This window comes from Rhea pennata, chromosome 5 (assembly GCF_028389875.1).
Source record: "Rhea pennata isolate bPtePen1 chromosome 5, bPtePen1.pri, whole genome shotgun sequence".
Taxonomy (NCBI): Eukaryota; Metazoa; Chordata; class Aves; order Rheiformes; family Rheidae; genus Rhea; species Rhea pennata.
This window is the reverse complement of record NC_084667.1, coordinates 62720823-62747879: the sequence shown is the minus strand read 5'-3', so window position 1 is coordinate 62747879 and position 27057 is coordinate 62720823. Positions and strand designations below refer to the sequence as shown.

The window sequence follows — 27057 nt, the reverse complement described above, 5'->3', positions numbered from 1 at the left end:
AATTCAGCATACAGTTTGCTTTGGCAAACCTACTTCTTGGATGTACAATAGTCAGAATCAGGCTCGGAGAGGCTGAGCAAAGGACAATACTGAGGAACTAGCTATGAACGAGCCTGCCGACAATACTGGCTGCAGACTCTTATTGTGGGCCTGGGAGGCTGAAATCCATGGCAGCACAACTTCATCCCTATTGCTACCAACTAGCTGGATTAAGGTATAGCTGAAGTACCTATATCTGCCATAACCAGACCTCCAACTTCAGGCTAGACAGAGCTTTAAAGAGCTCAATTCATTAAAGTTTATCAGAAGAAGGTTGAGCAATTATTTGATTATATCTGTAAGTACCTTAATGGGACTTTTTAGTAAATTGGAAAAAATGCATAAGATGATGCCACAGTGCCACAGCAAGACACAGCAAGAAGCTGAAGCCAGGTTAATTCAAATATGGCAGGGTTTTTTTTTTTTTTGTTTTGTTTTTTTGTTAAGTCATAAATGTAATGAAACATTAGGAAAAAATACAAAGGTATGTGGAAGACCCTCAGTCTCTTCAGACTTCTAAATCAATACTAGGTATTTGCCTGAAAAGAATGCTTTAGTTAAAACAGGTTCACAGGTTCAGCATAGGGGTAACTTAGTAAAATGTAATGGCCTGTGATACACAGAAGATTAGACTCTCAAACTCTTTTATATTCATACTTATTATTTTAAATATTGCTCACGAGCATTCAGCTTTCTGCATAGAAAGTGTACCTATTTACAAAGCATTACTGCTTTAAAAATCAACTTTAATTCACTCTATCTTTTCTCATTAATTCACTTCATTTCAACAGGATTTCTTTTTTATTACACATTAAACCTCTGGAAATTTACAGACTGTTAATGTGTTTTCTGAGTTATTGATGGAGCACACACTTTCAAGCTTCGGAAGGCAATTCTTGATTCAGAAATAGACTTGATTTCTGCGGAAAAAACTAAACATCCCCAGAAATTGAAATTCTTTATTCTTCAGCATAGGGGTCTCTGACAGCAGCAAAGCAAGGACAAGTGGTCAGAAATTTCTCTCAGACACACTCCTCGGAAGGAAGGAGTAAACAACTGCTTCTCCATGTTTTTTCAGTCCTTGCAGTGCCTGCTAAGATTGCCACCACCATGCCACTGCAGATGGTCACAGGGATTATTGGTCCTGTGAGAAGCGGAGCAAGGCCACTTCAGAAGTTCTTCCTGGCTACCAGCAAGATGGGTCCATCTCAAATGAGTGGCTTCAAACAACAAGAGACTTTGTCTTGGCATTGCTCTTTGAGGCATCTACTGTTCCCACTGGAAGTCCACACTGTGTCCTGGCAACTTCTCTTGACATCCCTCACAGGCCTCTCTTAACACTGAACATTCCTGGACTCTGGATCGAGGTGAGATGGAGCTGAACTAGATCAGCCCTGCAACCATGAGATCAGGCTGGTCTCCTACATGTCTGAAAGTATTTGTGGGGACCAGAGCAATGGGTATCTCTGTGGACCAGAGCAATGGGAATCAGGACCAGAAAACAGCTGCAACTGGGTGTCTGTAGTGCCGACCCTTGCTCCTGGGTATTGCTGTGCAATCACAGAAAAGTGCAATAAAAACATAGGAAGGATATCCAAATTGTGACCTGTTAAATTACTATTACGGATTACTGTCAAGGCGAAGTATGCAACAGGGTACAGTGTGCTTCAAATAAAGGCAGAAGCCTCATTTTCATGACTTTAATCCCTCCACCCACTTCTCCTATTATCACCAGGATTGACATCCTCTCAAGGAAAAAAAAATCCCATATGCAACTAGATATATATGGTTAATAACTTGCACTTATTAAAGATAAAAAAGATCAGAATTATAGGCTTAGCAAGGATTAGCAAGCATAAGTGCATATTTCTGCAACTGCTACACTTTTTATAGCCCTGTCACACTCCGAGATAGAGTTGTATCATTATATAGTTATATAACCATAGCATTTTATCATTTGCAGCATCACAGCTTTGCCTCAGACAGTCTTGATTATCAAAGTCTGGCTATGTCAAATGGAAAAAAAAAAAAAAAAAGTCTTTGGGATACCGCTGTGCAGTCTCCTGATCCCATTTGTTAATGGCACAATGTCCTGAGATGCAGGGGCCTCATTAGCAAGTCTTTGCATCCTAATGCAACATCCCATTGGTATTCACCAGAACTTCCCAACCACTTACAGCAGCAGGTGAGCCTGACGTTTCACTCAAAAGAAGCTCAGGACAACTAATCCTCCGCAGAGGAAACTTCCAAGTTTCCCTAGAAGCCACGCTTCTTCACCAATGACAACAAAGAAAAAGCCATTGCATAAGTAGGTGAACTCTACTATCAACCTAAAAATCCTGATAGTCTTTCTTCCATCCTTAAACCTTCAGTTTAATATAATCTACAGCACTCCTGGCTTTAAATGTTGTTAAAATTAAAAGTGCCCCAATTGCCATTGTCTCGCCATAAAAATGGCTTTGTTTATTGTGTAATGACACAAATAAAATTATTACCACAGTGTCTTTAGTCTGACTGAATGTCTTCAGATGGTTTTAAAAGGCCATTGGGTAAAGACAGAAGAAAAGCACAGGAAGCTGATAAAGCATCCAGCTGTGACCCTACAACAGTACTGAGCATAAAAGAAAAGATTCTTTGGTTTTCATTCTCTGGAAAAAAATATATAATATGATCTTTCATATACTTGTAACGGTCTTCTGCCTCTGCTGTGTAAGGCATTCAGCCAGGACACCTGCAGATCTGGCCCTCAACCACCATAGATATGACCTGTTGCCTGGTACTGGACACAGATCAGACAAAAGTTCATATTACCAAACAGGAATGAGGGAAGGAAAGGAAGAAAGCGCACGCAAAACACAGCACAGCCCCTTGCCTGGGGAACGAGGCTTTGTCCCAGTGACCACCAACAGCAACACCATCAGCTCCTGCAACACCTCCTGCTCCAACACTAACTCACCATCTCCTCAACACTGCCACAGCCCACTGTTAGCGCACCCAGTGATGGCTCTGGTTTGGGGCACTACAAACTATAAATCAAGGAAACAGGGAGACGTTCTCCCTTCAGCCTACATCTGCACAACCGCGCATGGCATCTTCACCCAGGTGCGAATATACTAAGCACACAGCTGATGGTCCCTTCTATCATCACAGTCTTCAGCGCTCCTACCTCAGATGCCAGTTTTGCAATGTTAAGCACTTTTTAAGTAATCCTTCATTTGAAAGGATACAAAGGCACTTTTTGGTCTCTGTTACACTATTGCTTGCTGTACACTGGCTAAATGCTTGGGCGTTTGGGGTTTGTTTGCACTTCTTGTAACTCTTTAGAGGGGGCACGCACTTTTGGGGTCAGAGGAGAGGAAATCAAGATGAATGCAAGGCACTTAATTGCTCAGGTTCAAACAAATTAAAAGAAGGATGAACAAACTACTCTGTAATTTACCTTAGCACCCCACTTCACAGGTCTCCTGTACCTGTCTCAACTGTAATAGACACCAGTGTGAAACAAGGAGCCAAGCTGATCTGATCTCTGGTGTAAAACTGCCTCTACCTTCTCTTAAACTGAGCACACCAAGACATCAGAAAGGCTTCTGACTTCTAAAACTGTGTTTTACCAGAGGAAGGTTGCCCTCAAATATTCCTCAAATCTACGGTGGGTCCTCTCCTCCAGTCCTGCTCTCAGTCCAGTAACTTTCAGCAGCTTTCTAGACTGCAACAAATTCGATCTCCTGGATTACCTGGGAAAAATCTTTCATTTCTTTCGCTCTCTCCTCCAAGCAGAGCCACCTCTCCTCCTCCTTCTCCTCCTCCGTTTTGACAGCAGTGGCACATAGTAAATGGTGAGCATGCAAATAACAAATCAGATACACTGGCTGCCACAGCGTCCAGGGCCTCTCTAATTCCCCTTGCTCATACAAGCGTAGTCCCAGTGATGACAAGCATATTTTTTCCACTGAGCCTGTAAATAAGCATGTTTGGAGCCCGTGCTGGGCAAAAATCCCACCTCTATCTTGCAAATGTGCTTTGTAATGATACAATTATTTTCTGCTCATGTCTCGCACCATTGCTGCCCTCATTCTGCTCCAACGACACTGTAAGCACCGGCAGGATGAGTTCATCCCGCAGTGCTGAAACCGCAGGTTAGCACTGCAGGATGGACACAAGAGGGGAACTGCAGAGTTGGAAGTGCCTCGGGAAATGTGCTGGTGATTGCCTACAGCTTAGGAAAACTTAGGAAAAAAAACCACAAAAAAAAAAAAAAGGAAAAAAAAATCAATTCCTAAAGCAACTCCCACTACCACTAACTACATAAGATGCACACCATTATGGACGGCAGGACCACCATTACGGATGTGGGGCAAACATCCGCATTATATAGTGTCCTGTGTTAGGATGCTTGCAATCGGATCTGGCAAGCGTTACCATATATTTACAGCAGCCAGGACACGTAGATGCTCTGCAGCATAGATCCACCCTTTATTACGATCTTAAATACCATATCCTTGAACCTTGAGCTTGATGTGCTGAAGCTTCACAACAAAGCAATATACCTTCGAACAGTGCAAAATATACTAGTACGGAGAGATTATTGCATAATGGCATCAATATTTTATTTCTGTTGAATTTTTTATCTCAAATTTACTGCTCCCATAAGTAATACACAGTAACTCATCTGCACGATAGTTACTTATGTATTATGTATTGCATGATCTTGGCAGAATTTCTAAAAATACTCTTTCCTCTTTTTTTCCTCTTTTCCTCCTTTCTTTTTTCACTCCTAAATGACAATTCTTTAAATGACAAATTCTAGCACTCGACAGCAGTATTTTACTGAATTGCTTTTTACAAAAGTTAAAAAATTCTATGCTAAATTGTAATGTATATGTTTACCCATCTTGTAATTCAAAAAGAAAGTGGCCTGACAGCTTCTAAGCATATTGTAATGTTATCTGCAAGGACAATGAATTATGCATATCTCATAGCGCTATGTCTGATAAAACAACACCGTGAGCCCAGTGCACTGGGATCCTGTACATCTACTCGTTCCAGTTGCAGAGGATAATGCAACAGTGCTGTTTTCACATCCTTGCAGTAAGATGGTGCGAATATTCAAATATGATTTTATTTATAAAAGAGAGAAGCTCTAATTTATGCAAAAGGAGAGAAAAAAGCTCAGGTCACTGATTGGCAATTATGAAGCCTGTTGGATGTATCCATCAATCTTGATCCACCAAATCAAAGCACTCTGACAAAATTCTCTTAGCCTCAAAACATATGCCTTAACGGTGCTTTTAAAAAGAAAAAAAAAAGAAAAAAGGAAAAAAAGGTACAAGACTACAGCCCCCGTCTCCTAAGCATGCCTTTGACAGAAGCAAGCACTCTTTAAACATGCAATCAAACCTCTCGGGCAGCTGACGATATTTTGCAACGTTCCTACGTAGTAACTGGCATTTTAAGTGACGGTACCCTGCACTGGAGAAGAGCAGCACACGCGTTACCTGTTTTGCAGCTATCACTCTTTCCCATATGAACACGTGCTGTCCAAAGGGATGCCAGGAGGCCTCTGCATCCCCTCAGCACCCAGCTCATCCCTCCCAGCCCAGGGAAGGCAGCACTGGTGCCAGGAGCTCTCCCAGGCCAGCAAACCAAGGAAAGCACCATCCATCATTTCTCCATCTGGGAACCACTTTTGCTAGTTTTGCTAAGTTTCCCCTATCCTGCCACAGCCACGCAAGGCCTTGGCAGTGCAACTGCCTACCGCAGAAAGTGGGGCAGAGGCAGTGAAAGAGGCGGTTTCAGCAGCTGATCCCATGCGAAAAACATCTCAAGTCTGCCAAGACAGCATCAGAAAGGAAATCCTAAAAGAAGATCCTTGCAAAGATCGGCCCTCTCCTTGCTGAACTCTCATCACAAATTTTGTATGTGCTGGAGCAAAGAGCCAGTCCCATGTCTTCAGCTCTGCAGAATTAAGTTCCTTTCAATTAAGTGATATTTCTCCTTAAAGGATAACTACCAGGCAGAAGGACTCTACACTTTGGAGCTGAACATGAAACAAAGGAACATTTGCAAGATGCAACTAAACTATAGAGACAGTAACACAGTTATGATAGGTGAAAGGTATTGTTCCACTCATGGTGCTTCATCTTTCAGTTTTAAGCAATAATTTAGAAGTGTCAAAATTCTCATAGGTCACAAAGCATTTCCTGAAATCAAGACACAGATCACAGGCACGACATGTCCCTGGCATGGGTCTCAGCTTGGGTGTATTATTTTATCATTTATAAAAAAAATAGTAATGTATTTCATATCTACCTTTAGTTGAATCATCTTCAATTGGTTGTTTGAACAAAGTGATATCTTTAAAAGTGCACAGGAACAAAACAACTTTTTCATGCTCATTTCTTATGGGTGCAATTTGCATGTAGAACCAAACTGGGGTTCCTGAAACAGAGAAAAAGGCAACATGGGACTGTGGTGTAGCACAAACCTTCCCCAACTTGTACACAGAATACGTCATATTTTAAACATTTCATAACACACGTGTAGAAATAGCTAGAAGTGGTCTTAAAATACATCTTCCAGATCTTTAATTTCCCCTCCCTAAGGGAAAATTACACATTCCCATTATTATAGATTGATTAAAATAAGGAAGCACTACCAATCTCATTAGTTGATAACTGGAGACAGAAGGCTAAATAAATCTCCACCCTGAAATAAAACATATTAGTCTCCTCCTCTTGCTCTTGTTTTTTCCCACTACATCTCACAAATCTAAGCATCTACAGGGCACATACGTTAAAAAAGGGCGGGGGGGGAGGGCATGGAGAATATCTTTGAATCCTTCTTCATGCAACATGGAGCTAAGAAAAACAAAACTGACGGAGTATCTGCTGTTTCACTTTGGAATTACAGGCAAAATCATTTTCAAATCCTACTAGTCATCAAATAAACAACGAACACAATGCCTGCAGCGTTGGAGTGGTCAGAAAGGCTTTTGGTAAATCCCCAGTGTTCACAGGGAGCTCTTGCAAATGCTCCAGAGCCTGAAAGTGGTCTTTCCTGCTAGGCTGAATTTCACACCCGTGCGGGAAAACAGCACACAGCACTCCTCGAGGCACAAGTGGGTCTGCGCTGTAAGAGCAAAAATACTAAATAACCGTACACAATTTGCTTAGAAACACTCTGTTCGCCTGCCGGGACGCGAACGTCAGAGCTGCTTTCCATCAGACAAAGCCTCGTGCCCACGGACGCGTCGCCTCCCGAGCAAGCTCGAGACACCTACACGCACCTCACGCTACCGATGTGCTTTGGGGCAAGTGACACAACCGCTTTTCTCCCGAGCTGTTTGAATGCCGGCTCAAATGCTGACACGTTGAGACAACCCGCTTGCCCGGTGCTACCCTAGGGGCACCGCCGGCCCCTCCACATCTCCTCTAACGCACGATGTCTGGGAGCTGCGCCAGCCACTGCGGGATGGATGCCCAGAGGGCAAAGAAACCCATCTGGAAGAGGACTGCTGTGGGGAAGGTCAAAATCCACACAGGTTTGTGAGAAAATTCAGCCGTGCTCTATTGGACTCGCTGAGATTACACCAGTAACTCGCTAGTAGTAAACTGGAGAAATGGGGAAGAGGGAGCACTGTTTTTGTGACAACCCCAGGGCCATTATGTGGATTACTTGACAATGTCAATTCCTGGATGCTAACCCAAGATAAAAGACTCTTTTTATAACTTCTAAGAAAAGTGTTGCAGCTCCCTGGAGTAATACTGCACTTTCACACTTGGCAACTAATCAGCACCCTTTGAAAGGCCCTGAAAGTAAATAGGCAAGATACCTGCACTATATGACAGCACAGATAAAAATCCGACAGAGAGGCAAGGAGGCTACTGCCGTAGAAGCAGCAGTCTGGGTAAGAGAAGATGCCTCATGTGAGCTTCCCTAAGTACTACCAAAACATACACATGCATATGATATATATAATCTGTATATAAATATATATGTATGTGTATGTCTACATGGGCACTGAATAGCTAGGGAGCTTAGAGCTGAGGACCATATCTGAGGGAATGCAGTAAAGCAGAAGAAATTTGCAGTAGACCTTCAGGTCTGAAATAGCTGACCTGCAAGGTAGCTTAAAAAGCTATGGTGAAGTCAACAGACATACAGATACTGACTGAGAGTAACAGCTCCTAAGATCATTTCTTGTGCTGAGCGAAAGGAAGAAGGGAAATCAACCCCAAATCTCCAAATCTCCCTTTGCCAAAAGCATAAGGAATCAGTGGGAAAGAACACAATCAGGAATGCAAAGCATCTCTGGACCTACAGTTTGAAAATGAGAGTGGGAGATTTCTCCAAAAGTACAGCGAGCTCCAAGCAGAGAGAGGCAACGTGCAGGGTCTCCACTTGTAACAAACATAAGCCCTTCCATAGAGCAGTAGCCTACATTTTGCATATTCACATCAAAAAACCCTATTCTTTATTTCTTTATCTTTATTCAGGTTGGAGGATAAGCACATCCCTTCTTGAAGACCCTTCTCTTGCAGGGCTCGGAGCATGACAAATGGAAGCAAACCCTGGGCAAACTAGTCACTGAACAGGAGCCAGGAGGTTAGTCTAATAGTGTTAAGAGCGTGATGAAGTTCTAGGTTTTAGATGATGGAGAAGAAAGCTAGCAACAGATACTATGGATGAGAACTGTCTTAAGACTGGAAAGAAAAATGAATATTTTTCCATCAAGTCCTTCTGTTATCCTGCATATCTCTCAGACTAGAGACTTGGAGGTCTGGATGCAGGTGAAGATTTTATTAAGGAAACTGTAGCTCAACAGCTCTCTGAAACGCAATCAAGCTCAAGCAGGAAATCTCCAAATCATAGCAAAAAGCTTTTGGCATGTTACAGGGAGACCACACACTAGAGTTAACACATCCCCAACTTGCATGTTTTGTTTAATTGTAACATTGATAAGCCAGAAGTACCATCCATGCACACGGCAAGACAAAGTCTGAATAGGCTGATTGATGGCTAAGACAAACTGAAGATCATCTTTCCTGGTGTTACAGGTAACCTTCTGTAAATCTGAATGTTGTCAAGAAGAAAGGACCTTGGTACTAGATCTCAGGGAGTTACAAAAATCTTCAGCTTTTTAATTAATTCCCAGTCACGTGCCAAGTTCAGTAGTGCCACTGAAGTTTTTAGGGGTTTTGTTTACACATAGCAAAGGTATCTCAGCATTGCTGGGAATTACTGTTCACAGAAATTAGGGGGACGGGTTTTCACGTGTGGAGATTTGGAGACATTTCTTGACAAATGCAGGGAGACCTCATTCAGGATTTTTTTTGTGCAGTCCAGCCAGATTCCCTGGAGGGATATAATCTGCAAAAATAAGTATATTTTGGAAAGAAGGATTCTAAGTAGAGATATTGGAAACCAACTATTCCTTCCTGGCAATCTGAAAACTTGTCCTGAAAAAGCTCTTTTTCTGCCTACAAAACCTGTGGCAACCAAAATAACCATTTTTTTTCTTCCAATCTTGACACAAATTCATCTATATGTCAAAATGAACATTTATTTTCATCAATTTTCTATTTTAATATGCACCATTGCTCCCAACACCATACAAAAATGTACACATACTGTTTTTCTTGTAGAGGAGAATTTCAAAGCAGTTTGACTCATAGTTGTCAAAAGTTTGTCGGACTTTTTCAATGGTCTTCTTGTCTGTCAGTTCACCATACATAAAACTGAAAAAGAAAAAGCAATTTCCCTTTTACTTAGACAAGCAGCAACTTTGTTACAGGTATTTTAAACTGCATAAGCATTGGAGATGCTATTAACTGTCATTTAAAAGTTTAACTATGATTTACACTTCATTTAAATATTTAGAGTGTTTCATGGTTGTTATGAAACCTGCAAAAGTAAGTAACCATCTCTGCCTTTTTACTAGAAAGTAGATTTATTCCCTGTCATCTAATGTTTCATTAAGTGCTTTTCTGAGCATGTCTTTAAAGATATTTTGTTAAAGAAGAACTGCTAATATATAAAGTCATTATTGCCATGACTGCAGGCCATGAGAATATTGCTGCTAAAATTGAGAAAACTGAACAAAATCTATCAAACCTCCTAAATTTTCTTCAGTCGTTTTGAGAAGTCTTCTGGAGGAATAATGGCGCCTACTGCAGTTAAAGGTTGTTGGCTAAATTGATGGCTACAAATCTAACACTGTCAAGGTACATCCTAGACAATATAACTGCAATCCTTTCACCGAATACCAATTACAAATCAAGGCAGGATTTAACCAAGGGACATAAAGACTGTAATTCTCTGAAAATTCAGCACAGACTAAGCATACAAGTTGTCCCTCTATACCTATGTCCACACTGCTAACAAATATAACCAAATTCATCCTTGTTTTTCCTACTGAATAGAGCATTTTTTTCTACATTTATTTAATATTCCTTAATCTTCTAAAATGCTTTTGAAGACTCCCCCTTCTCCAGACTGAGATTATAAAAATGTAACTTCAGCTCTGCTATTTCTTGCTATTCGACCATGTCACTTTTGCATTCTTTCTCGGGTCAGGTTTTCAGCTGCTATCAGGGAACCTGGCCCCGTTGATCTTCCTTCTGAAAGTCTTTCTAACAAAATATGCAGGCTTCTACAGTCACGCTTCCCTGGATTAAAAATAAGTGAAGGCTGCTCTGTTCAAATTTGCTACAGAATTGAGGAAAAACAGAATATAGAATAAAAGCTTTGGAACACTTAGATGACTACACTTTTAATTGATCAGGCAGTTTTTCCCCCATTTACTTTGCTCACAAACAGCTTGAGCTTCAGATGAAACCTACACCACACAACCCCAAGAACCCGAAAGAGAAAAGAAAAGCTACCAATGCCTCTGATTTAAATGTAGTTTCTTTTATTGATCAATAGACCTCCAAAGGTTCAATAAACATTTATTTTACGTTTACTGTTCTGAAAGAAACAACAAAACAGCGGTTAGTGACTTGGCGAGCATTAAAATACTCAATGAAGGCCAGACCGCGAGTCTCTCCCGCACGTTGCCAACCCGCGGGCGCAACAGGGCCGCTCCGGGAAAAGGCACTTCCCAGCAGAAGCAGGTCACGTCACCGCAGGCAACCAGTGACATTCTGTTGATAAATGACAGGTCACAACTGGTACCCGCGGGACAGCGTGGTAACGGGGATACCACTGCTGTGACCGACATCGGGAAGGGGCTTTCACCAGGGCACCAAGTTTTGTGAAAATACCACTCCTTTTTAACACATGCTGCTGCCTTTAGGAAATGCAAAACGCTCATTTTCATTACTGCTAATGTCTCCAAGGCAAGATTAGAGCTCACAGGTTTTACACAGCCCCTTGTGCAATTGGGTTTTCTTCTTCGCTGCCTTGAGATTCAAGGCAACGTTCCTCTCAGGCCTGAATGGAAGAATAGCACGAACCTGTTGAAGCGCTTGACACTGCATGGCTTCTAATGCGGAAAGTCATCATTAATTAGTGTTAAAACGACAAATCATATTCGGCATTCTGAGCAGTGGACACACTCGTTAGCTAGTTGCTGAATACGATCAATCAACTTTATGTTTTAAATTAAAGCCAGCTTATTATTGCAGTGAACCTGTAAAACCCAACTCTTGCCTCATTTTCACATATAAAAGGCTGTTTTAGAGGCCTGTGAATAAAAACATTTTTCAGAAGGCAGTTTTTAATAGCTGGCACTGAAGGAACCTCAAAGCAACTGCATTGTGTAAGTTACATAAGATTTCTGTTAATCACAGTTTTAATCTACTTTTATCTGTCCTATTTTGTACACATGGAGGGACTCCTACTTCTTCAGTCAATCACTCTGTCTTTTTCTGCCGCATGTTTTTGTTAGTTACTGCTTGTCAAGTGCAAACTACACAAGACAAATATCAAAATACCCTGCTACTGGGGATCTTACTACCTAAAAAAATAGACTTATCAAAGAGAAACAAGACTTACTGAAATACTTTCCGAGTATTTCAGAAAAAAAGGCACAATACTGCGTCTCTGCAACAGACCGCTCATCTTTTAAGACATCTGCAACCCTGCCTCCTCCGAAAGTATCTCTTGACACAGAAAAGCCACATAGAAAGCTTTCTATTCTGTTCTTCTGTCCTTTGTCAGGACCCAGCACCTTCTGCTGATGTTACCAGAATCATCCCAGGTCCCTGGTTTGCCAAGTCAGGTTTTAATGGCTCCATGTAAGGAATTACCAAGGTTAGAGGAGAGGTAAAGCACAGAAGGCACATGATCCTACACCCAATTTATAGCTCTGCTTATCCAAAAAGCATTGGATGAAAAAGAATCAGTTCCAACTGACAAACATCTACCCAGAAGGAGCAGCGAATGCTGATCTACCTCTCAATAGCTCCAAGAGTCTGAGAGCTGAAGAATGGACATCATCTCCGAACACAATCATTAAAGCTCCCCGCATCCGACGGCCACTCTCGGCAGATTTCTTCACGTGGCTTTGGCAGCACCGGGGGCCTTCTCATACGCAAAAAACTAGGCCATGGAGGTAATATTCCAGTAACAAATTTAACTTGTTTTTAGAACGGCAAGTTCAACACGTTGTACACACCAGGCAAAATCCTGGTTCTTTAAACTTGCTGGGAACGTTGCCATAAGCTCCTCCAGAGCCAGGATTTCACTCTCAGACATTTTATCCCACTTGAAACGGCGGAAGCTCAAAACAAGAGAAAACAGAGATGCCGACTGGAGTGTCGCAAGCGCTTCGGTGAAAACACCGGTAAACAACCACCTCAGCGAGGAAATCCAATTCCCTCCTGCTGTACCGCTGGGAGACGGCAGGCGCAGAGGGCCCAAGAGCAGCTTTCCTCTTTAAAAACAAACAAGCACCCAGCTATTTCCAGCCCTGTGCTTGGCTCTCAGGTGCGAGGAGAGAAAGCAAAGCAAAGCCTGGAGCAAACGCCAAGTGTAAAAGGCCAGGGTAGGTCTACCAACAAGCCGCTCACTAGGTGCCTGCTTTTCTGAAAGCTTGCCTAGAATACTAAATTTAACTGATAACAAACAGCAACAAAGAAAAAGTGGTATTACTTGCAACATTAAACAGGGTTTTAAGGTTTTGTAACTGTTTGTTCTAACTAAATTTTCACGAATTTTGGCAACAGGGTGCAAAACAAGAAGTTTTCTTACATGACAGTAAATCTATTGGTGCAACTGGACAGCAGGGAGTTTTGCTCCCTGTTACTGTAAGGGTTTTGCAGCATTACTTGACGGTTAAGACGTGATGCAAGCGCAGTTGCCCATCCACCTTCTGGCCTATCAGCTCATTCGGGAGAGCAGCACTTCACCAGCACACAAGTCCTTCCACCTAAAAATCCTGCATATTTTAGCACTTGGTTATACTAACTCTTCTGAACATCTGAGCCAGTTAAATGTAAAATTTCTAGTGTCACGTGCACCCAGAAAGAATACGTATTGCTTCCCACCATGCTAGTCTAATCCTTACACATTCTCCCTTGTGTACAAAACTGATAAAACTAGAGAGTCTTCTCAAACCTGGGGAATTTCTAAGTTATTTTCCTGCCAATGGACATACTGATGCTGATTAAAAACATATGAGAAGCCCTAAAAAAAAAAAAAACAAAGGAATTACCCACTTTTTACAAGACTAACTCACTTCCTGATTTGGAAAAAAAGCATTTGTACCCTCAATGTTTTCAGTTTATCCAGTCTTCCTTATGATTAGTATCAGCCAAGACTAACTGAGATTTGACACAATGATGACACATGAGCAGCTTCAATATAGGGTATATGTTGTGACAGACAGAATAGGATATAGGAAATACTAGGCAGGGGCAAAATAACCCAATACTAGGAAAACAATTGTTTGTCCTTTATCACACTTATAGTCAGTAACAATAATAATTTGAATGGGGCCCCTAAGAATCAGGGGCTAGATTTCCCCCAATTGCTTATGTCTGCATTTTTCTTTGGTGGGATTTTTGGCACTGAAAACTCTTCCAAAACCATAATAAAGGTGGAGCACCATAACACTCTTACATTTGGCTTACAACATTAAAGCAAACATTATATATAAAATAATTTTGTGTGTAACATAACCCGGGCAGAATGTCTCAAGCTGGACTGAGAATCTGACTCAGAAAATAAAAATAAAATAAATAATGGCTCCAGAAATCTCAAAAAAAAACCACAGTGACATTCTATCAAGTAGAATGGTGTCTATCAAGTAGAATGCCTAAAAAGGCACCATTGACCTCAAAACTATTTTGCATTCCACAGAGCTGCACAGCTCCTCATTAGAGAGAAGCTCTAAAGACATCTCTCTCTGGTAGGGGACATGCCACATGTCAGACTATGCTGAAAACCTTCCCAGCTCTCCATATATCTGCAAAGACTGGGATGTCATGTAAGAAGCAGGAAAGATCACACTGCATATGTAACTACCAGCTAAGACCCAGATACAAAAAAAAAAAAAAAAAGAAAAAAAAAACCAGCTGGCCAGGCTTTCTTGTAGAGAGGTCACCCTAAAATCCAGAGATGGATGTAGACAATGAAGATAAAAAGAAAAAAAAAAATCTTTGCTATCAGTTACATTCTCTACAATAATTCCTCCTTGGATCCACATACATGTAGCACTCAGCTTTAAGGCTCTCTTGAATGGGACCAGAACAGGATCCTTACAGACACAACGAGAGCCCATTATGTTCACCCTGACGGAATAAGGGTCCCCTCAGTTTTTCATGTACAGTGGTATTATTGAAAGAGAAGTATTGCTAAATCCATATTTTTCCCAACATTTTCCTACAATCCTATTCTGTATTTGTAATGATCAAGTTCAATACACAGAGCAAAAGGGGAAGTGTGTAAGCATATTTGGGGTGGCTGTGGTAAGGCTTCTTTTTTCGGCCCCACTGAGTGTATTGACATTGCTGCTATTCCATGAATCAGTATTTCATGTCAGCAGCATATGCCCATTTCTTTCCTGTAGTCCATTAGAGTACACCTGGCTGCAGAGAGGAGCCTTGTGCTCCCAAGGTCTCCTCTCCTGCCTGGGCAGAGGAGAGCAGAGACCACACACCAGCATGCCAGTGCATACGTTGCCTTTTGATGTATGTATGCAACGACTGACCTAGGACCACAGGCTTGCTGCCTGCTCTGCTTCTGCTAGCTGGAGCACTGGTTCGGTGTCAGTCCCAAAATCATCCATGCAGGTCTCCAGCACCCTCTTCTCAGGGCCCTGGAGTTGGTTGCTCCCCAAAGGCATCAAGAGAGAACTTACATGAATGCGTCTCAGCCATTCCTTGTTGCACCTCTATCCCCAGATTATTTTGCTCTCAAACACATAGATTTAGTCTTCTCCCAAAGTATCACTTTTTAAAGAGCACAGCAGAGCAGGCGCAGATGTATATCTAACCAGAAGTCACGGAAGGACCACCAGCAAAAGAAAAGAGCCATAAAGCTGCACCGCTGAGAGTAAAAACATCAGATGCTTCATCGTCCTCTTGGGAACAAAGACGCAGTTTGCACACTAATGTGCTCGGTGTGTGCGCGTGCATGTGTGCACACACGTGTGCCTGTGTTTAACACGGGGGACCAAAAACAGGCATAGAGGAGCCCACCACAGAGCAGCTGGCATGACAGCACGAAAAGCAGAGAAAAGCCAGCAAAAATAAAATCTTTGAAATATATATTCCACTTTCTTTATTGCATCATTAGGCAGAGCTTATTCACCCTCCTATTACTCAGGATAAATTCCAAAGTAGAGAATACGGAGGTCCAAAGTTCTCAAAATATTTACCCCTTCTTTTGGGAGCATCTGAAGTTCACCTTCATGCATTGCTAAAACTTTTTAAAAGCTTTTCCATTAAACAGTCTTCATTTCTGCAGTTACCAGGGGATGACATGAATTTCAGAACTGGGTAGACTTCTCTTGCTTTCAGAAAGATCTGAGGTGGAATAGTTAATTCATAGATGTTCAGAATTAAAAGAATTAAATATATATATATATATATAAACCCTGGAAATTAGCTTTCTTTCATTTAGGATTAAATCTTGCAGATTCCTAAACACTTCCCCGATATAGCAAAGGACTTACCATTAATTATGTGAGTAGTTTGTGAATCCTGATGGAACCAAGCATTGATTTTACTAGAAGTTAGTCAACCATGTGCTTAACTGAATACATACTGTTAAGTGCTTTACCATGACCTGGATAAGTTGCTGGTTTCATTCATTTTAAAGTCAGCTTTAGTATTTTTTTTCAGTTTCTGCAAAACAAAGCTTTTCATATATCAATCTTTTCCTCAAACCCTAATTTTTCTTCCCAGCAGATGACAATTTTCAAAGGGCAGCGAGTGGAAACGAACAGGCCACGTACCTGCAAGTGCTACTTTTCTGCATGACGTCAGCTCGATGATATCCAGAGAGTTTACAGAAACCGTCATTACTATAAACTACAGGCCAGTCCACGATCTGGGCATTTCCCAACAGAAAACTGGATTCTAAGAAGAGAAGAGAGAGAAAGGGCTGTAGTCAGTGCTCAAACACATTCCAGTTCTCCTTGTGCTACCCAGCAGATGCAGCAAGTTACTTATGTTTTCAACACCGATCACACAGAAATTTTAGAGGGCGCTAAAATCAAAATGAGGCATTAAGAAGGAAATAATAGATCCTGATGAAATAGGATGGCTTCTACTAAAATAAGTAGCTTTCACTCCAAATATCAATATCAATTGGCACCAGCTCCAATTTGGAAAGGATTCATTTATTCTCAATGTCTGGACTGGATATCATCTGACTTGGTTCTTCTATGTAAAAAAGACACGTTTACACTGCTTTGCAAACCGAGTTTTCAGTGCGGAGCCGTACGCGTGCCAACCACCGGCGATGCCTCTCCCTGGCCGGGGCAGCTCCCGGCAGCTCCTTGGGTGCTTCGCAGAACGACCCCAAGTCGCAGCCCTGGGACACCGGACGGGGAGAGCCGCGGGCGAGAGGGAAGCGGCGCTCGGCGGTGGTGACCCACGCCGCGCCCCGGCGAGCCGGTGTTACGCGACCCACCGGGAGGTTCAGGGCGATCGGGGAAGCAACGAACGCCAAAGGGACTTACAGGTTGGAAAAAATACAAAGCAAATGTCAAATCGCAGCTGCAGTCTGGCCAAAAGATGCCAACGGGTGGTTGGGGTTCGTGCTAGTAGCACGTATCGGTCGCCGCAAACGTACACACACGGGCAGGGAGCGCTCCTAGGAGGCTGAACTCGGGTTTAAATACCGCTTCAGTCAGCTGTTCTTTCAGTCAGTGCCTACAGTTTATACGCACGGACTGGCACCAACATGTGACGAGCTAGTCCTAAAATAGTTTTATTCACTAGTCTGGAACGATTCCTCCGACACAGTTTTGAGCAAGGTTCTTCTCAAGAAGGAAATACCCATTTTCCTTAAACACAGCACTGGGGTAGCGTACGTTCACCAGCACCACAAACATTTCTAATTTTGTTTCATAACTAATATTTGCCCTTAGTGTTAAGCAAGCAGAGGTTACAAATTGTAGTCTCTGACAATCTTCTTCACTTTATTTGTACTTTTAATTTACAGCTTCATTTTGACTGCAGCTGCGGAACTAGTAGTAACTTTGGCCCATCCTCTGCTAAAAAGCTATTTTAATTAGTTATTAAAAAATCACTGCTGTAAGGAAATAACAGTCTCTTTCATCAATTTTTTTAGAAAATTTTAAAGAGGACTTTTACAAATTGTCTTCATATTTGAAGAACAGTCATGCCAATTACTTTTACAAACATATACTCAGGTGTGCGCATTTGTTTTCATAGAAAAATAACACTGGGTTTGTATGAGCTATATGCTGACTTCTCACCTTATTTATAATATTCCAAATAGAGTGTGTACCATACACATTATTCTATTAAATAAGGAAAATATACTGAAATAAATGCTATTTATTTCTGGGTTTTGCTTTATAAGCACAACTTTAGAAAAAAGAATCCAGAGGTTATTGGATTTTCAACAGAAAAGTAGACTGAAAAATATTTAAAAGGTAATGGATGTGAGAAATGGAAGCTTGGATTTTGTGAAACCGAATGCTTAAGTTCAAACCATTTATTTGAATTCACCACAAACAGTTTTACAGTGACACGCCAGTTTTTAAAATCTGCCTTTCCACCCGAAGGGAAGGAGATGCACGCTCTACAACCACCAGGAGACACCAAGGAAAGCGTCTGCCTAAGCATTACATAAAATCTATCACTGTTTTGTTCCGGCTTTCTACAGACCTTGCTACAACAGGGATGTGGCACAGATTTCCTCAGCACAGCAAAAATACCATATACAGGCAAAATCCTCATTCCCTGGAAATCAAAGCGTTCAACAGCCTGAGCTCCCACTGTATCAATACTCAAACGTTTCTGTCCCTTTTACTTTTGTAGAGGTATCGGTCTTGCTTTCCACGCTATTTGCGTTCAGCTTTTTAGGCAGAAGTTTAATCCTTGCCCTGGTTGCTCGTTCTCTCACTGCCTGAGCAGATGGTGCTTTTGAACCCGCAGCACTTGGTGGGGAGCGAGATACGAATTCACCCAGCCAGGACAATACCCCAGGAAACAGCAAATATTACAAGTCCTCTGGTCAAAACTAGGTTTGATTTGGGAGGAGGAAAGAGAGATTTACTTGCAGAACTACGTACTTGCTTGTCTATATTCCGTGTATTTATACTTCTCTACAGTGGAGGGCCCTGCAATGCTTGATAAGGCATTCATTGGACTAATCAAACCCAACAGACACTTGGAAGAAATAAATAATGAGGCCACTATTCATCTTTCACAAAAAAAATAAAATTAGGAGGGAAAAAAAGACACTGAAGGTATCTTGATAGATATTAGAATGTGTTAATACATTAGCTCAGACACATAGTATATCTACACTAATAACTTGATCAGGTATTAGAATATTTGTCCCCATAAGTTTTCCTTTAAGTAACTGACTTTCTTACCCCTGCTTCCTAGGCAAGTAAGGCTTATTTGCCCGTGCTCAGCACGTGAACACGCATGTGCGTCCTATTCCAACTGAACAAAAAGCTCGAATCGATGTTTGCATCTTGTTAGACAGGAATGAATCCAACTGCAGGCACAAAGCCATAGGAATCCATGTTTCATTAACGCTGTTGCTCAGTGGACAGCTTGGTGAAATTTAAGGAAGAACAGGTGAGTGTCTGATCCTGAGGCTGGGGTACAACAGCTCCCAATACAATGTAAAAAGCATTACCTTGTCCATGGCCCTTCTACTAGATCCCCACGTCTCAGCATCTGTCTGACACCACACCTACCCTGCATTTTATCAGTCATATTTTCTCCAACCAAGACACACAAAGTAATTTTTCATCAGCTCTACGATTTCTCCAGATCAAACTCCAGACAGGTTTAACTTAACGTCAGCCAGTCTGTATCTAGCTGCAAACATCCAAACTGAGCATTAGTGACACGGCACTACGGAAGTACCGTCTTTGGGTGCAGGGAGAGGGGAGGCACAAATTCTAAAAATAAAATACAGTATATGTTAAAAAGCTGAAAGTTATTCCAAATACAATAAAAACTGACTGCAGCGTAGGAGCTATGTGTCACACTTAGGAAAAAGTAGGAAAACATATGGCCGGAGCGGGCTCTACGCAAGCTCTGCCCAGGCTGGGGTGCACACTGACTACGCTTGCACAACTGTCACCCTCTTCTCTCCATCAGACGAGAGCTGTGTGAGCCCTTGAAATATGAAGCATTTCACCTCACGCAGAAAGTGGATTCACTGCTCACATGCTGCTGGAGAAACCAAAGCACAGCGTCACCCGAGGGCACAAATCTGTACCTCAAAACTCTAGCACGGCGCAAAGGGATGTGGAGGAGCTTTGAGTTTTGTTGACTTGAGAAGACACTGTCTTATATCATCTCATCAACAACAACCACTTGTGAAAGAACATTGCTTCAGTTATCTCCACGAAGGCTGGGTCTTGACAGCCAGACCTGGACTAAAATGATCTGCATACCCTACTATGCATGCCCCATGATCTGCCTATATCATGCCATCTAGAAGTATAGATACTTCTACAACTCATTTGCATGGTTTCTGTGCTAAGAAATGTCCATCACAGATGTGTCTCAGATTAAGATTTCCGTCAATCTGATTGTGGCAAATTCTGCTCCCATGCGTTTTCTTCCTGGTTGCTTGAACTTAATGCAAGAGACAAGGACTGAGAAACTGTAATTCCCCAAGACCAAAGACGAGTCACGTACCCTGTTCTAAGTTCAAACACGTCCCTCCTGGCCTCCTTTGCCAGCAGCTCCAAAGCAAGGAGCCCTCGGTCAAAGACACGTTGACGCCCTCCTGCACTCTGCTGCAGTGACCCTGCAGTGTGCAGAGGAGTCCTGTGGCAGCCAAGAGCCTTACACACGCTCAGGTGTTCAGGGTGCCCACAGCCTCCACTATCCTGTGACCTGCTGCTCCTCCACCTCTGTCCTGTCCAACAATGCCTCCTTCTCTCTGCTAAACAGCCAGTGACACCTCCCAGGTCAGTCAGCAGTCATATTCCTGTTCCAACAAGGAGGAACTGTCTCCTGGTTCTAAGAAAACCCCTTCATGCTGCTTCAGCTCTTCATAAAGAAATCAGAGAAAGGATGAGGAGTCCCACTTGTCTCTAATTTTGTCTTGTCCAACCTATACCAGCAGGGAAGCAAGACCCAAGTCCATTAGCAGGCTCAGACCTGTTTCCTGTTCCCAAGAACTTAGCACCTTGACACAAGCCCAACTCTTCATTCAAGCACATCAGTTACATAGAAAGACAAGCGTGCTCCAGCGCTGCCTCAAGGCTGCCTACTGCCTTCCTTCTTCCCAAGCTGTACCTGTGCTCATTGCAAGCAGCAGCGAGAGAAGCATCCAGATCACAGCCTCTGCCCCTCAGAGCAGCCTGGGGACATCACCCCCTTGTGCTGCTGCAGGTAGGCACCGACCTCTCAGCGTGCACCTCCATTATCAAATCCCAGGTTCACCCTTGCTCCTCAAAGTCCTCCAATCGCCCACACTCTGCATTGGTTCATTTGTACCCAAGCTCTTCTCTGAAGTGAGCCAAAGGAGATCTACACACCTGGTCTCTCCTAGAGCACGGGCACGAGCCCTGTGCTGCACCACCAAGGACTGCAGGTGTCTCCTACAAGACAGATGCAGTCTTAGATTCCCTTCACAGAGGAGGTAAGCCATCCCAGCCTGCCTCAGTCTTTAACAGAAAAGACTGGCATTTTGCACTTTCTCCAGAAGAAAAAGCAAAGGAGACAACAAGAGAACTGCAAATTGCAGGGCAATAAGCACACCAAGGACACCGGCATGAGCGATCTCGGTGTACTGTTGTCCTGTGGGATTCAATATACAGGAGCCTTTCCTGTAAAATCTTCCCCTCCCCCCTTGTTAAAGAACTTATTACTGGAGGTGTTCTCAAGAATAAGCATTTGTAAACGGAATTCAGCTACTTATAACTGGACAACACAGAATTCACCCACTACGCCTATACCTGAACAGCTGAAGTTACCTACTTTTTAAGTGTAGCACGACTTCACTGAAAAAAACAGTATCACAGCAGGTGTTGTCAAGGACAGCTGAAGTTACGGATGGCAATGCATAAATACAGCTCATGTTCTGACACCGGTAATATAAGTCTGGGTAAAACAAGTGCTATGGCCCAAAAACGAAAGTCTTCTCTTTCCATGTACAGCAGCACACAGCTTCCCAAATACTTTACTGCGGAAGCTGGGAACACATACCCTGGCCCATCTGGTACTGGTCATTGCACAAAGCACAATAGTAAATCTGGCAAACCAATGGTCTGATCCAATGTATGAAACTCTCTGCACCTATGATCTACATTGCCATGTGGCAATACATCATACTCTGAAAGGATTAACATGCAGCTGACTTCAAAACTTCCATAATGATTAGCCTGAAAGCTCTAACAATGTGCTCACTCCTGCTTGGATTTTTTTGATGCACCAAAAATGCATTTCCACTCTCCATTTCCTTAGAGATAAAAGTCAATTTTTATTATTTCTAAGGTTGTCTCGATGCCATTGCCTCCACCAATCATCTTCTCCACCCCCATCTTTCCAATATATTGCAGAAAGCCCCAAGCACACCTCTGGAGGATGTATAGGTTTTTTGACTAGACATGTCTAAAACACTGCTGTCTGTCTACAAGAGAGCAGAAAAGCAGGGCTCAGAGAGCAGACATGCCTGCCTCAGAGTTGCTAGATTCATCTTAGGAAGTCAGCAGGTATTGAATTAGCTAATATAATTCACCTATTTACAAAGTTTGACATAGCTGGCAAGGAACTGTGATATTAAATGCATACAGTTAGCAAAATTCCAGATTTGGAAAACATAATTGAGGCAAACAGTTGTGAAATACAATGCATTTGCAGTTTCCTGTGCTTCTGTTTTGCACAAAGGCTCTTTTGTACAAAGGCAGCCTATGTGATAGAGCAGCAAGCCTTTAATCTTGCTCTATCTTGCAGTAGCTAATATTCAACACAGTATTGAGGCTTGTTTTGTTGTTAAAAAGAAATGACCACACTGTGCAAGCAGGTTTTTTTAAAAACCAACAAAATGCCCAAAGCAGTGTAAAATTCATGTTATGTAATCACAGGAGAGCAAGAACAGCTAAATCATTTTAGGAGATATGGTTAGCCAAGTGAGAAACATTGTCTCTAATCATCTTTTTCCTCAAGAATACTTGAGTATCACTTGTAAACAAAATTGTTTAACTACCCATTTTGGAATTCCACCTCTTCTCAAGAAAATACACAGCTAATTTAAGTCACCTATGAGAAGATGTTAGAAAAGAAATGAAGCAGTAGCAAAACAGAATTAAGGAAAGAGAAAAAAAAGCAACCTTTCCATGTAGGAATAAATTCATAATTCAAGCAACTTTACATAGAGCTGTCCTTCAGAATTACTGCCCTTCCTACACGGAGCAACTGCAGCATAGATCTGACAGGCTGCGTGAAATGCTTGCAATTGGCCTTTCTTGCTAATGCTCTCTTCTAAAAGTCCCCAAACACTTCAGCTGCTGGCAGCTTACTCTTCCTATAACTATATAGGGTTCAGCATAGTCCCAAAATCTTCATGGAAAACTCATAGGGTTCCGGGGGGGGGGGGGGGGGGGGGGAGGAAATCCTGAAAGAAAATTTCTCCCTCTTGATTTTGTTTTAGCTTTTCTAAGCAAGTCTTTGCCCCGGTTATTATACTTCTACTGACATCTATATACAGTGAATCCAGCCACATGCTTAAGACATACTACTCCTGACAGAATAGAGCAGAAAGTCCAAAATCCACGGGCAGATCTGCTCGGGCACCGTGCAGCCTCAGCGAGCGCCAGCATCCTGCAGCTCTGGGGCTGTCTGTAGGTAAACCGCTGTGCTGAAGCAGCAACCTCCACTGGCACTTTCTACTCCTTGCTATAAACCATGCCGCTGTCTAGCAAAGCTATTATTTCTCTTGTGTCTTTAAAGTATGTAAGACATCAGCGTCATTCAATTTATCCAGCACATTAAGCTTTGGTTGCCTGGGAAAAAAAAAAGAATAATATATCTTTCATAGAACAAATCTCTACTTCACCTTTCTGTACCACTGTTGTGTTTATTTAATACTTATATTACAAAAAGTATGGAGGGCTGAGCCCAGAGCAAGATGACACCATACTGACTATGCTAAAATTATCTAATTCCTGCCCCCAAACAAGTGCTCCTCAAATAAAACAAAAGATAAGTAATCGAATGTTGGCTGAAACATTAAATCCACATGTAAGTCACTTAGCAGGGAACACAGCAGCTTTCAGCAATTTAGAAAGCAAGCACAAGAAGAAAGATCATGGTCTGCCTGGAATTTACCTTCTCAGAACTTAAAAAAATAACTTTAATCATTCTCAGTGTGAAATCCCACAAACAGCTCAGTCCTCAGTCTTTACTGCAGGACAACTTCACTGACCTCAGGAAGAGTTCAAAAAATCAATAAGGACAGGAAAGTGTCTCCATGAGTTGCCCGAGAAATGGCATTTCATATAGTTCTGATCATAGGTTTTTCCCCCACACATTCATTTATCCTAGCATTAAACTAATCCTAACCTAGCCCAGTTACCTTCTAAATGCTGCCACTTAACTTGTTCCTTATTAAAATGACGCAGAGCCCAACATGTATGTAGTGAGACTGAATTCAAACTGGAGCATCCGTAGCTCTCGCCAAAGACAACAAGGACACCTGGGGAGCACTGAAGAAAATCAGATAGATGGACAGACAGATAGAGATATCATATAAGGTAGAAAGAAAGGGTGCTAACTTCCTCACTTCACGTTCCCAGGTGATAAAACTGTGGTAACAGTAAATGCTCAGACATGGGGTTGCACCTTGCAGGGACTCTGCCCATACTAGGCACGGCTGCAGCTTCAAAGCACGGCTGTATTTCCAAAAACCTGTTTTGACAGAGGATTGCCTGCCTCTCCCGTGCTCCATGACTCGTGCGAGTGACTGGCAAGTGCCTGACGCAGGACACCGTAAATGGGACACATCACAGCCCAGTACTGCGTTCTTGCTTCAGCCAGGTCTTCAAAGGGACAACGCACAAGCCCGGTCCCCTCCCAGCACCAAGCGGGGATGCAGAATTGGGACCGAGTATCTGGGTTACGCAGGGCTCAGCATGCCCGAGAGCCAGTCATTCTCCGAGCACGCTGATTTAACAAATACTAGACTCTCTTCTGAAAAGCAGTTTACTAGAATATGACTTCCAAAGTCTTATTCCATTACTTAATTTTATCAAACGGGAAAACGTTTTCTTAATTTACCAGGCAAAAACCTGAAAACCCACGTTAACCAACAAACAGCACCCTGATAAATAGGCTAATTAAATGGGTTTCTACAGCTCACTTTACTTCCTGGCGTTATTCTTTGGCCGGGTATTTCTTCCAACAGTAATAACAGAACTGGATGTTTACTCTAAAAATCAGTAATTTTTGTTTTTTCCATTCTCCATCAGATTTAAACATTAACCTGGGAATGCAACAACACTTACAGTGACCTCTTGTGGCAAGCGCTCCGCTTTTGTTCAAACATCGTCCAGAACAGGACGACGTCTCTCCTACCGCCACATCCCACTGCCAGCGACATACATAGGAAAAAATAGAAATACTAAAAGCATAGGATCCCTATCCTATACAGCAGCTCATCAGCTTTCGGTGAAACTCAGCTACTCCTTTACCTAAGGTAAATAATATCTAATATGGTATTATTTGGGCTTCTAAATTAATACACTGGTGTAGAGTTTTCGTAATTAGTTTTTAATAAAAAGCATGTAAAAGCAAAAGTTTTAGGCCTTCTAAAACTGCCCCATTTTCAGCAGGAGTCAGATATGCTTCAAACCTCAGGATTCAGCCAAATCCACCAAAAACACTGAAGAGGAAGGAATGGACGATACTCATCATTGAAAACTACTCATAGATTTCATTTAATAATGCTTCTTGGTGTAAGAATTCACTGTGCACTGATTTACATATCAGCATCCCCCCTGCTTTCACTGACATTTCAAAAGCATCCCTGTACCTCCAAACACAAAACAAAGCCTTAAAAATATAATCTCCTTGGTCACCCCTTCAGTAACTTCCTTGTAACCAACAGAATTGGAGAACAGAATCATTTGGCCGAGGTTTCATAGGTTCTTTGCGTAGAGATTTAGGTAACTGCAGATGTGCACAATTCTGCAGAAGATCCCTCCCGCATCCCACAAACTTCAGGTAACTTCTTGTAGAGAACTAACTTTCTGCAGCAAATGTCACTTCATTTGGATGAGATGAAAATCCAGCTTGTTTTAATTTGGAGGACAGGAGCCTCCACAAGTCACGTTCAGTGACAATAAGAAACTGTGTTTTGTAACACTGTATATAAGAATCACACTACACGGAGGGATAGGAGAAGACAGTGGGCATTGGTTTTATTTATAATAGCAGTGAAATAAAAATGAAAAGGTGTCTGAGCACTACAGATCTCATCACGTGCATTTCCCTCCCTCTTCCTGGGTAACTGGATCCTTTTGCCCAAAGTCATGGGTACCCAGCAGGACCAAAAGCTCTGTCTTAAGGAATCCACTTGCATGAGCACGACATTAAACTCTAAAGACCAGGAATTAAATCTTAAGCCCATTAAAGTTCATGGTAAAATTCACAAGATTGTCTAATCAAGCAAAGATTTCAACCCCAAGTGTCAAAATACACTTGTACAAGACCTGAAAGATTCTTTTTCCCAAGGAAGTTTCTAAGAGTTATTGCAGTAGAAACAATAACCAATAATGACAACTTATCATATTTATCTTTAATTAACGTATGCCCTTCTTTCCAGGCTGTTAGTGCTTTTTATTGCATACTGTTGCAAAGTCCCAGAGTTACCCTTTTCCCAAATTCATCCTCTATCATAAAAGCCAATTATGCAGTTAACACAAACTTAATGCTTTGCTGCCAGAATATTCAAAAGGTAAAGGTGGGCAGGCAAGACAGACACATTTTTCTTCTCCTATGCACGCAGCTCAACTCCCTGGGTCTCTCTGCATGTGGGTCAGGACCACGAAGCCCAGCCTTGCACTAGACACTTGCCCAAATCTGCATCCACTTCCACCTCTGCAATGCCAAGCTGAGGTCAGCACCAGCAGGAGCTCTGAATACACGCAAGAAGTGACCAACAATAACAGTAAAAACAGGCACATAGTGATGAGACCATCTCAGGAGGGCAGAACTCTGCCCTAAAAGCCCAAAATACTAACGGCAGGAAAAGGCAGCCGCTTTGATGTAATTCAATATCGTACTCTCACAAAACTTCTCTTCCTTCAGCTTTGCAAAACACCTGGCAAGCTAAAGAACTAGGCACACGGCAGTGAGACCGTATCAGTCTTTGGGAGCCTCAGATCAGACCTTTGTTCAA

The 27057-nt window shown here is 42.2% G+C and overlaps 1 protein-coding gene across 1 annotated transcript in view; it reads right to left on the bottom strand.

Annotated features, from left to right (window-relative positions):
• Positions 1-27057, bottom strand: part of KCNH5 (potassium voltage-gated channel subfamily H member 5) — a 155775-nt gene that overhangs the window by 125626 nt on the left and 3092 nt on the right. Inside the window, exons 2-4 of the mRNA XM_062576827.1 lie at positions 16442-16565; positions 9670-9776; positions 6349-6477 (exon numbers count right to left, since the gene is read on the bottom strand). Of these exons, the coding sequence (XP_062432811.1) occupies positions 6349-6477; positions 9670-9776; positions 16442-16565 (360 nt within the window). The remainder of the gene's footprint in view (positions 1-6348; positions 6478-9669; positions 9777-16441; positions 16566-27057) is intronic.